Genomic DNA, 12,277 nt, shown 5'->3' on the forward strand with positions numbered 1-12,277 from the left:
TGAGACTGCATAAATTACCCTTGTGTATTTCAAGGAAATGTTTGGACAAGCCAGACACATTCTTACGACTGTCAGTGCTTTAGTGGCAAGGACTAAGTAATCTAACACAATTAAACCTGGAAATCTGATTTCAGTCACTATTTTTCTCCACCACACAATACATGTAAATCCACAATGATCGAATCTCATTGTACCTGAAGAAGATGTGAGAGTCTGGGGATTCTCCATGATGACATCCTTGTACTGATCCTTATGTCCTTTTAAATACTCCCACTCCTCCATGGAGAGGTACACGGCGACATCCTGACACCTTACAGGAACCTGACACACAGCCATACAGTGATTATCATTACCAACTCAGATATAACGCCCCAGTATTCCCAGCGGTGCTCACCTCTCCAGTCAGCAGCTCAATGATCTTGTTGGTGAGTCCTAGGATTTTTTGCTCAGTTTTTCGCCTATGAGTCCTGCTTCGTTGATGTTGCACCTTGGTATCGATGGTGGTTGTTACAGACTTTTTGGAATTTTTGGCAGGAACATAATTCTACAAGAAAAGATGATTTGTCAAATAAGTTTAGAGGCCGAACTGACCCATTCAACCAGGCCAATAATAATCACATTGAGCATTTATAAGGGTGTTGGTTCCCAATCTCCAGCCCGTGTGAAAAGGCTACTCAGAAGCTTGCTAGTTCTGTAATTGGATCTTTGATGTTAATCGATTGGATCATCATCAATCAGATAGCTTAAACATCATCATAGTTGGCTTGGGAAGTTCTAGGACAAACGAGCACAGATAGGGCAGTACCGGAAGTAACAAAATGGGGGTGAGGGTGATGGTAGCGCTCAACTGTAAGGGTGTGTGCACACGCTGCGGATTCTGCTAAATCCGCAGGTAAGTCCGCAGGTCAAAAGACCTGCGGTTTATCTGCGGATTAGCCTGCGGTTTTCCCCTGTGGTCTGACACCTGTACAATGGAGCAGGTGTAAAACCGCTGCGGATTCCGCACAAAGAAGTGACATGCTGCGGTTTTGAAACCGCAGCAAATCCGCGCGGAAAAATCCGCACTGTGTGCACTGAGGTTTTTGATTTCCATAGAATATAAAAGGTACTGTACATCGCAGCAGAAACTTCTGCGTATCCGCAGGGCCAAAACCGCTGCGGATTCGCAGCAGAATCCGCAGCGTGTGCACATACCCTTATGGTTGTGTAAAGACACAACACCTGTAGAAGCCTGATGTGCTGTAGCTGCAGCCCATTGCTGGAGGACAGTATTGTCCAGATAGCAGTTTGGCAAAGTGGAGATTTTGACAATATGTGGGCTGAGCTTACGGAAAGGATGAGATACGAAAAGTATAAGCTAGATTTTTATTCACATCCTGTTTCGACGCCGTACCTTTCGCAATGTACAAAACAAATTGACTTTACATCTTTCCCTGGTGGTGTCTTTCTGATAGTATTTTAATGACAGATCATTTGTAAAAATTACCCTTCAATCCTTACACAGCAGGGGTGAGCAATTAATTTTTCCGAGGACCGTGACTGTTGTGGAGGGCTGAACCAATAGACTGAAATTAATTCTGATCAATATTAATATTAACATATTCTAACTAAATTGTATCACTTAATATTGAGCAGAATTAAGTATGCTGACATCCCCTATATACAGTATGAGCCTTCACACAGACCCTTATATACAGTATGAACCCACACAAAGCCTCAGGATGAGATCTCACAAAGCCTCCTATATACAGGGTAAGCCCACACACAGCTTCCTATATACAGAGTGAACCCCCACCTAACATCCTATATACAGAGTTAACCCCCACCTAGCCTCCTATATACAGTGTGAGCCACCACCTAGCCTCCTATATGCAGAGTGAGACCCAACATAGCCTCATATATGCAGCGTGAGCCCCCACATAGCCTCCCATACACAGTGAACTCCCACATAGCCTCCTATATGCAGCGAGAGCCCCCAACATAGCTACCTATATGCAGCATGAGCCCCCAACATAACCACCATATATACAGCGTGAGCCCTCAACATAACCTCCATATATACAGCGTGAGCCCCCAACATAACCTCCATATACAGTGGGGGAAAAACATGGATTTTTGTGAGTACTCACCGTAAAATCCTTTTCTCCGAGATGCTCATTGGGGGACACAGGTACTGTGGGGTGTATGCTACTGCCGTCTGGAGGCTCACACCAAGTATACTAAAAAAAGTTAGCTCCTCCTCCGCCGCATACACCCTCGCCCCGATTGCGGGCGGAAACCAGTTTAGTGCAACAGCAGTAGGAGAACACAAAACAAATTAGCCTTAACGCAGAATACATATGTCTGAAAAAGGACCACCCTACCTTTTAAAAAAGGAATTCTACTAATTAAATAAACAAGAGCCAACTGGCTGTCAGGGTGGGTGCTGTGTCCCCCAATGAGCGTCTCGGAGAAAAGGATTTTATGGTGAGTACTCACAAAAATCCATGTTTCTCCTTCGTCTCATTGGGGGATACAGGTACTGTGGGACGTCCTAAAGCAGTCCCTGGGTGGGAAGTCAACTCACCGATCCAAGCCGCATGCCCCCCTGTTTAAAGGTGCGCCACTGCCGCTTGGAGAATTTTTCTACCCAGGCTCGCATCTGACGAAGCCTGAGTATGCACATTGTAATGCTTAGAAAAAGTGTGCAGGCTGGACCAGGTTGCTGCTTTGCGTACCTGCTCTGCCGAAGCCTGGTGCCGAAGCGCCCAAGAGGCGCCCACTGCCCGAGTAGAGTGTGCCCCTATCCCTGTTGGAATCGGCGTGCCTCTAATACGGTAAGCCTCTTGAATAGTTAGACGAATCCATCTGACTATGGTCGACCTCGAGGCTGCGAGCCCCTTCCTGCGCCCTTCGGGGATCACAAACAGCGAGTCTGTCTGGTGAAAAGGTGCTGTCCTTGACTCGTACCTCCTGAGCGCTCTCACTAGGTCCAACGTGTGGAGCGCCCTTTCCACCCTATGTACTGGCGCTGGACAAAATGAAGGCAGAACAATGTCCTCAATAATGTGGAAAGAGGACACGACCTTTGGCAGAAAGGGGGGAGCTGGTCTAAGGACTACCTTATCCTTGTAAAAAGTCAGAAATGGTGCTTTACAAGATAGGGCTGCCAACTCCGAAACCCGCCTAATGGAAGTTATGGCTACCAAGAATACGACCTTCCTGGAAAGATATGATAATGAAACTTCTTGTAACGGCTCAAAAGGAGCTTCCTGCAGGACACCCAGGACCAGGTTAAGATCCCAGGAGTCTATGGGCGCTCTATAGGGGGGCACCAAATGGGAGACCCCTTGGGTGAACGTCTTGACCTGCATATTAGTAGCGATCCTTCGCTGGAACAGGACAGACAAGGCCGATATCTGTCTCCTAAGGGAGCTGGGGGCCAATCCTGCGTCTAGGCCTGACTGAAGAAAAGCCAGGATGTTGGGAACCGAAAAAGACAGTGGAACAACCCCGTGCTCTCGACACCAATGAAAGAAAACCTTCCAAGTGTGATGGTAAATTCTCGCCGAGGAAGGCTTCCGGGCGCTAACCATTGTAGCAACCACTTCACGCCCAAACCCCGCCTAGGTCAGAATCCAAGATTCAACGGCCATGCCGTCAAACACAGGGCCCCTGAGTTCGGGTGGCAGATCGGCCCCTGAGACAGTAAGTCGCCAAGGCACGTCTGAGAGGAGCTGCACCAGATCTGCGTACCATGCCTGACGGGGCCAGTCTGGGGCCAGCAGAATTGCCGGAACCCCCTCTGCCTTGATCTTTCTGATGACCCTCGGAAGCAGTGGCAGCGGGGGAAACAGGTATGGGAGCCGAAACTGGCTCCACGGTAAGACCAACGCATCCACTGCGATTGCTCGTGGGTCTTGGGACCGAGCGACAAACATGGCCACTTTTGCATTTTCCCTGGAGGCCATCAGATCCACGTCCGGAGTCCCCCACCGTTGGCATATCTGCTGGAAGACCTCGGGGTGCAGGGACCATTCCCCAGCCGCGACACCCTGCCGGCTTAGGAAATCTGCTGTCCAATTTTCCACGCCTGGTATGTGGACTGCTGAGATTACTGAGTGGTTCCCCTCGGCCCAGCGTAGTACATGCTCTATCTCACGAATGGTTGCCCTGCTGCGTGTGCCTCCCTGGTGATTTAAGTATGCCACCGCCATGGCGTTGTCCAATTGAATCCGGACCGGACGCCCTGCTAGAAAGTGCTGGAAATGCTGCAGTGCCAGCCGCACGGCTCGAATCTCTAACAAGTTGATCGGGAGGCGCGCCTCCTGATGCGACCATTGCCCCTGAGCCGTGTGATGGCGAAAAACTGCTCCCCATCCGAGAAGACTCGCATCGGTTGTGATCACCAACCACTAATCTGGGGGAAAGGGCTTCCCCTGAAGAAGAGAGGAGTCGCGCGTCCACCACCGAAGTGACCGTCTGACTCGAGGGGACAACCTGCACTGATGATCGAGCGTGAATGGACTCTTGTCCCAAGATGTCAAGAGAGCGTGCTGCAGGGGACGAAGATGAAATTGGGCAAATGGAATCGCTTCCATTGCCGCCACCATCCTCCCTAGGACCCTCATCCCGAATTGAATGGTGTGAGGGCCTGGTTGTTGAAGATTCCGAACTCCCTGACAGAGCGCTCGAGCTTTGTCCCGAAGGAGAATTACCAACCCTCTGGAGGTGTTGAAAATCATCCCTAGAAATGAGATCCTCTGAGCTGGGACAAGGGATGACTTCTTCCCGTTGACCAACCATCCTAGGCGAGACAGGGTATCCAGCGTGATGCTGACATTCTCTTCGCATGCCCGAAAAGATGGACCCTTCACTAAGAGGTCGTCTAAGTACGGTAAAACCACTATGCCCCGAGAATGTAGAATGGCCATGACGACCGCCATTACCTTCGTGAACACTCTGGGGGCGGTGGCCAACCCGAAGGGCAGAGCCACAAATTGGAAATGCCGACCATCGATTGCAAAACGTAGGAACCTTTGATGCAGGGCAAAAATAGGGACGTGCAGGTAAGCATCCTGGACATCGATCGAGGCCAAGTATTCTCCCTGCTCCATGGACGATACGACTGAACGGAGAGATTCCATTTGAAAGTGCCTGATTCTGATGAACCTGTTCAGGAGCTTTAAGTCCAGAACCAGCCTTACTGTCCCGTCCTTCTTGGGGATCGCGAACAGGTTGGAATAAAAACCTTGCGTTTTCTCGCACTCTGGTACAGGGACAACGACCCCGTTGCGCTGCAGTACCTTGATGGCCCCTAGCAACGCCTCTGCCCAGGATTCTCCTTTGGGCAGCCGGGAGAGAAAAAATCATCTTGGAGGATCTCTGACAAATTCTATTTTGTACCCCGACGACACTAGTTCAGCCACCCATGAATCGCGTGCCACCGTGACCCAAACGTGGCAGAACCTGAGTAGACGTCCGCCCACTCTGCAGTCTTCGGGTACCGAATGCCCCGAGTCATTTCGCTGAGGGCCTCTGGGATCTGGCTCCCCTTGACCTGGGTGGGCGGCCTCGCATCCTACCCAGCGGGTTGGCCCTATACGTGACCTGACGCTCCCTGTCCTTGTTGTAGCGAGCTGGGGTGGACGAATTTGGCGCTGCCATCCACCCGGGGCTGCGAAATGCTCGAAAGCACGCCTGAGGCTGAAGAAAAGGCAGTTTAATCTTCTGTTGTGGGAGAAAGCTGCTTTTTCCCCCTGTAGCATCTGAGATGAGCTTGTCTAATTTTTCCCCAAATAGGCGGCTACCCTGATAAGGCAGGGAAGTCAAGGATTTCTTGGAAATCGAATCAGCCCGCCATAGCCTTAACCACAAGGCTCTCCTAATGGCGATTGCATTCGCCGCCGCTAGTGCTGCGCAATTTGCCGCATCCAAGGATGCATTGATTAAATAGTCACCTGCCATCGCGATCTGAACTGCTATCTCAGACACTTCCGTTGGCAGGTCTCTATCCTGTAGGACCTTAAAGAATCTGACATGACATCATGGCCTTGGCTACCCATGTTGTCGCAAATGAAGGAGAGAGTGCTGATCCTGATGCCTCATACACCGAGCGGGCTAAACTTTCTATGAGCCGGTCCGTGGGGTCTCTAATATAAGAACCACTAGGCACTGACAACAAAGATCTCGAGGTCAGACGTGACACTGGGGGATCCACAACCGGAGATTCCGCCCATTTCTTACAGAGCTCTGGTGTAAACGGATATCTTGTTTCTAGCGTTTTTTGGCCCGAAAAACGCTTGTCTGGACATTCCCTGTGTCGCTGCACTATGTCCTCAAACTCTGGATGAGTGCTAAATACCCTATGCGGTCTCCTGGCCTTCTTAAAGGATACCTTATGACCTGCCGTTAGAGAGACGTCCTCCTCAATACCCAAAGTCTGATTGACCGCTTCAATGAGGCTGTCTACCGTCTCCCGACACCCCGGGGTATCCAGATCCAAGGATTCCTCCCCGTCATAACCTGAACTCTGCTCGCTCCCGGAAAATGGTGATGGTGAGCGAGACGCCGCACTCACTGATGCCGAAGCACCGGAGGGGCCCAGAGACGCAGTGTGGGCTCTCTTCCTATGCATCTGCCTAGAGAGTGTGCGGCCCCTGCAGGCCGGAGGCTCTTGTGAGGTCGATGACCCCTCCCCAACAGGCGAGCCGTCATCTCTACCCCTATCCGCGGCCTGAAGGGTCTCAATCGCCTTTGTAAGCGAAACCATGGACCGAGAAAGTGATAACACCCATTCCAGGGGATCCAGACCCCTGGGCTCCGTCGCAGGGGAGGGCTCCTGGGTGCATTCTGAATCACAGGCTTCACATAATTTATTGGTCTGTGCTCGTGGGAACATCACCCCACAGGAAACGCATGCGGCATAAAGGAACGTGTGCGTTTTTCCTTTCCCAGACATATTGCTGCTTAGGTCAACTCCTATGAGAGTTCGAGGGGAAGGAGGAGGAGGGTAACCCTTAAATGCACCTAGCGTAGCTCCGGGACGGGGTCGCACTTACCCTGCTCCTGTGTGTCCCCCCGCGCTCCTGGTCTGCCTCCGATGCGCTCCTTTACCTCTGGGTAGGCTGCGAGTGCCTCCTCTGATCGCAGCCTACCCTGCTCTGAAGCTAGGGCCTCAATTTTATCTGGCGCCCGCCCTAGCCACGGGGGGCGGCGCCGGATATGACGTTGCGGCGGGGGGCGGGACTTCCACCCGCGGCCTAGGCCGAAGCCACGGGCTAAATTAGACCAGTCTGCCCGCTCGAGCGCAGGCGCCCCCGATAGCCCAGCGATCCGGATCCCCCACACTGCTCCCCTCCCTCCGCTGGCCCTCGGGTGAGCCTCCCGGACCCAGCCGCGCACAGGCACCCGGAGGGAGGACGGGAGACGAGGAGGTGAGGAGAAGAGGAGGCCTGAGAGAGAGACGGGGGGAGGGTGGGGGAATGCCCACTATCCCGAGGAGCTGCATGGCTGCTGCAATCGCAGCTGCCCTGATTAATACTGGCCTCTATAGGGGGGACCACTTTACAAAAAAACGCTGCCCAGATCCCTCCCCAGCTCCATACCTACATCATGGCCTGCACTCGGTAGCGGCACCTGGGGTATTTGATTTTAGGACGGTGCAGGCACCCTAGCTCCGTCTGCCCTGCAGGGGCGAGGAGAGGGACCGTCCGCCGCCATGCAGCACCGCCGTCTAGTGTTGGTGGAGCAGTGGGGGCTGCACAGACTAGTCTTGTGCCTCTGTGCAAGCCCATGGTTTCAATACCTAGGGGTGGACAGGGCTAAGTCTGGCATAATGTCCCACGGTGCAGGAAAGGATACGTGGAGGGACACTTGCACGTGCTCGCCCGTTGATGGTTTGGGGAAATCGGATCCTTTCAATAGGATGCGTTGCCCCTGTCTCATTTTCGAAAAATAAAAAAGAAAAATAGATGTCCGGGGAAAAGTCCCAGAGATGTCCCTCGGTACGGGAAAGGATACACGGAGGCGATACTCAACGCGTGCTCGCCTGTTGATGGTTTGGGGAGATCGGACCCTTTCAATAGGATCCGTCGCCCCTGTCTCCTCTTCATAGCAAGAAAACAAAAAAAAATAGTCTGGAGAGATCCAGACTGCATGTGCCTCCATAGGACACTAAGCAAAAAAACTGGTTTCCGCCTGCAATCGGGGTGAGGGTGTATGCGGCGGAGGAGGAGCTAACTTTTTTTTTGTATACTTAGTGTCAGCCTCCAGACGGCAGTAGCATACACCCCACAGTACCTGTGTCCCCCAATGAGACGAAGGAGAAAAAGTATTTAGTCTGCCACCAATTGTGCAAGTTCTCCCACTTAAAAAGATGAGAGGTCTGCAATTGACATCATAATTAGACCTCAACTATGAGTGTCAAAATAAGAAAACAAATCCAGAAAATCACCTTGCCTAATTTGGCAAGATTTATTTTTCAAATTATGGTGGAAAATAAGTATTTGGTCACCTAAAAACATGCAAAATTTCTGGCTCTCACAGACCTGTAACTTCTTCTTTAAGAGGCTCCTCTGTCCTCCTCTCATTACCTGTAGTAATGGCACTGTTTGAACTTGTTACCAGTATAAAAGACACCTGTGTCATGTCCGCCATGTTTGTCATGTCTGCCATGTCTGTTTTGTCTCAAGAACTCCTGGAGCGATGTGCATGTGCATATCTTGTCTGCTGTCCTGCATGTTCGCTAGAGCAGTGTGCACACTCACCTCATGTCTGAGCTGCAGGATGCGTTTCTGCTCTGCCTTCTGTGATCTTCTCGTCTTGTCTAGAGTCCCTGATCATGTGTCCCTGCCTGGATCCTGCACTGTCTGGTTCTGCAATCATCTCGTCATGTCTGGAACGCTGATCATGTGACGTTTCCTAGAGATCCTGCACTGTCTGGTTCGGTAGTCATCCCGTCATGTCTGGAACTATGATCATGTGACCTGTCTAGGTTTCAGCACTGGATCTGCAGTCGTCTCGTCATGTCTGGAACTCTGATCATGTGACTGTGCTCTGTTATCCTGTGGATCTGAACCCGGAAGTGCTCCCCTGGTCCTGACCTGGAAGAGGAGGTGCTATGCCCTATATCAGGCCGCCCCTTCCTTTGCTCAGGGCCTGAGTATTGTGTGGTGTCCCTGCATGGCTGCTTGGTCTGTGGGGCGCTCCCTCTATTCTGTGCCCTTGCACTCTGCTCTGTCGTGCATCTCTGCACACGCTCCGTGCTCGTACTCCATCTCTTGTCCCGTGCCTTGTCTTATGTTTGTCCGTTGTGCCATGTTCGTCTTTGTCCTGCTTGGACTTGTAGTCCTTCTGTTTCTCTGCCTTGCTTGTTTTCGCTATGCCTTGTTTCGTACCTTGCCTTGCTCTGCCTTGTTCCTCCCTATGGTCTCAGTCTTTGCTTGCTCTGCCTCGCTCTCTCCTATGGTGCTCTGTAGTGCTCCCTGGCACACACACCATCCCTCCTTTCTTTCCTTTTGTTCTCCTTTCCATGTCTAGTCCCAAGGCTCTGCCTTGGCCCGGCTCTGGGCTTCGCCTACGCTCCGCTGCTAGACTCTTTCCTATTTTGCTCTCTTGCATGTTTCTAGGCTAGTCCCAAGGTTCTCCCTTGGCCCGGCTCTGGGCTTCGGCCTACGCTCCGCTGCTAGCTCTGTTCTTGCTCTGATCTGCTTCCGTTCCTGGTTCTGTACTCTGCTTAAGCCCTGCCTTGTTTCTCGTCTTGTCTTCCCCTGCTGTTTCTTCGTATGCTCTTTGCATGCGCCTGGCCTTCCTAGCCTCCTGTTTGTGGCTCAGCCGTGCGCGCCCTAGCCGTGCCCGCCTGCTTGTGCCTCAGCCGTGCTCGTCGGTCAGTGACAGCTGTGTCGCCTGCCATGCCTCAGCCGGGTTCGCTGGAGTCTTGCCCGTCTGTCTGTGCCGCAGCCCGATCAGTTAGCCAGTGCCCCAGCCGTGCCCTCTGTGCTCCCTTGCACTTCACGCTGTTTCCGCACTGTGCTCTGCGTGCTCTCTAAAGCACGCGCAGGCCCTCGCCTGACCCTGGCGTGCCCTTTGCGCGCTCAGGACTCTGTCTCGTACCTTGTGCCTTGGCGTGTCTCTACACACGCACTTTGTCTCGTGCCTTGGCGTGTCTCTACACACGCACCCTGTCTCGTCTGTTAACCCTGGCGTGTCCCTTACATGCGCACCTAGCCTTGAACCCTGGCGTGTCCCCTACACACGCACCTAGCTTTGAACCCTGGCGTGTCCCCTACACACGCACCTAGCCTTGGACCTCGGCGTGTTCCCTATCACGCACCATGCCCGGATATCTGTCGTGCCTCCTTGCCTGGAACCTGGTTTGCCTGCCGGATGCCCGGAACCTGCCGATCGCTGCCAGAGATCATGAGCTGGATGACTGCGGCCTGACGTCCGGAGCTGATGTCCGCAGCCTGATGCCTTGATGATGTCGATCGTTGCCAGGAGTCCGATGCCATCGTGCCGATACCTGTACCTAGGCGTGCCACCTGGCACGTACCATTCTATGGACCTTGGCGTGCCCACGCGCGCACCTTGCACGTTTGCTTGTTTACACTGTATGTTATCCTAATGAAGTTACCTTGCACCTACGTCTTGTCTCGTCTTGCTTCCTGCTCGTCCTTGTCGTCAGACACTCGTCTAGTGTCCCCTGAGCCGGCCGTCTGGTCCCAGCAGTCGTGGTGGCTCACCCCCTTGGTCTTGCCCCTGACACTCCCTGTACAGGGGGTGGATTCTCACAAGGTAAGCTCGCCCTCGGTGGGTGGGTGCCATGACCCAGAGGGTCCACTCAAAAAATGGGCTCAGCAGGAGCTGAGTCCGTCACAACCTCAAACAGGCACACTCCAAACTCCACTATGGTGAAGACCAAAGAGCTGTCGAAGTACACCAGAAACAAAATTGTAGCCCTGCACCAGGCTGGGAAGACTGAATTTGCAATACCTGCAATAGGCAAGCAGCTTGGTGTGATGAAATCAACTGTGGTAGCATTAATAAGAAAATGGAAGACATACAAAACCACTGATAATCTCCCTCGATCTGGGGCTCCACGCAAGATCTCACCCTGTGGGGTCAAAATGATCAATAATAAATGTTAATAAGAAATTTTATTTCTATAGCGCCGACATATTCCGCAGCACTTTACATTTCAATGATCACAAGAACGGTGAGCAAAAATCCCTGAACCACACAGGGGGACCTAGTGAATGACCTGCATAGCGCTGGGACAACCGTAACAAAGGATACCATCAGTAACACACTACGCTATCAGGGACTTAGATCCTACCGTTCCAGACCCCCTACTTAAGCCAGTACAAGTCTGGGCCCGTCTGAAGTTTGCTAGAGAGCATTTGGATTATCCAGAAGAGTATTAGGAGAATGTCATATGGTCTGATGAAACCAAAGTAGAACTGTTTGGTAGAAACAAAACTCTGTGTGTTTGGAGGAGACAATTCTGAGTTGCATCCAAAGAACACCATACCTACTGTGAAGCATGGGGGTGGCAGCATCATGCTTTGGGGCTGTTTATCTGCAAAGGGACCAGGATGACTGATCCGTGCACATGAAAGAATGAATGGGGCTGCATATCATGAGATATTGTGTGCAAACTTCCTTCCATCAGCAAGGGCATTGAAGATGAAAAGTGGATAGGTCTTTCAGCATGATAATGATCCCAACCACACCGCCAAGGTAACGAAGGAGTGGCTTCGAAAGAAGCATATGAAGGTCCTGGAGTTGCCTAGTCAGTCTCCAGATCTCAACCCCATAGAAAACCTTTGAAGGGATTTGAAAATCCGTGTTGCCCAGTGACAGGCTCAAAACATCACTGCTCTATAGATTTGCATGGAGGAATGGGCCAACATGCCACCAACAGTGTGTGCCAACCTTGTGAAGACTTACAGAAAACGTTTGACCTCTGTCATTGCCAACAAAGGATATATAACAAAATATTGAGATGAACTTTTGTTAATGACCAAAAAAAATTGCAATGAATAAAAAAATATAGATCAAAATGTTGGATGTACCCCAAAATTATAGCAATGAAACTTTTTGCAGACAAATTACAAACCCACACACACAGCTCCAACAATGGAAAAATAAAAAGGCACAGGTTTTGGAAAAAGGTGACACAAATCTAGTTTTTTTTTTACGCCACTAAAGTGATAAAAACTACGGTATATGAATTTGGTATCGCCATAATTGCGAATCATAAAATAACTGCAGTAAAGTCAAATCTCAAAGACAAAGC

At 51.4% G+C, this 12,277-nt stretch overlaps 1 protein-coding gene across 3 annotated transcripts in view; it reads right to left on the minus strand.

Moving 5' to 3' along the window:
* LOC141074239 (uncharacterized) overlaps nucleotides 1-12,277 on the minus strand; it is an 86,205-nt gene that overhangs the window by 32,992 nt on the left and 40,936 nt on the right. For 2 of the 3 annotated variants that reach the window (XM_073561838.1, XM_073561837.1), the window contains exons 3-4: nucleotides 395-544; nucleotides 195-321 (exon numbers count right to left, since the gene is read on the minus strand). In XM_073561838.1, coding sequence (XP_073417939.1) covers nucleotides 195-321; nucleotides 395-544 — 277 coding nt within the window. Of the gene's footprint in view, nucleotides 1-194; nucleotides 322-394; nucleotides 545-8,747; nucleotides 10,791-12,277 lie in introns of those variants that run through there. The other variant, XM_073561839.1, reaches the window with a different exon arrangement.

The sequence above is a fragment of the Dendrobates tinctorius genome, unplaced genomic scaffold (assembly GCF_039654945.1).
Source record: "Dendrobates tinctorius isolate UK_male_01 unplaced genomic scaffold, ASM3965494v1 ptg000331l, whole genome shotgun sequence".
NCBI classification, from domain to species: domain Eukaryota; kingdom Metazoa; phylum Chordata; class Amphibia; order Anura; family Dendrobatidae; genus Dendrobates; species Dendrobates tinctorius.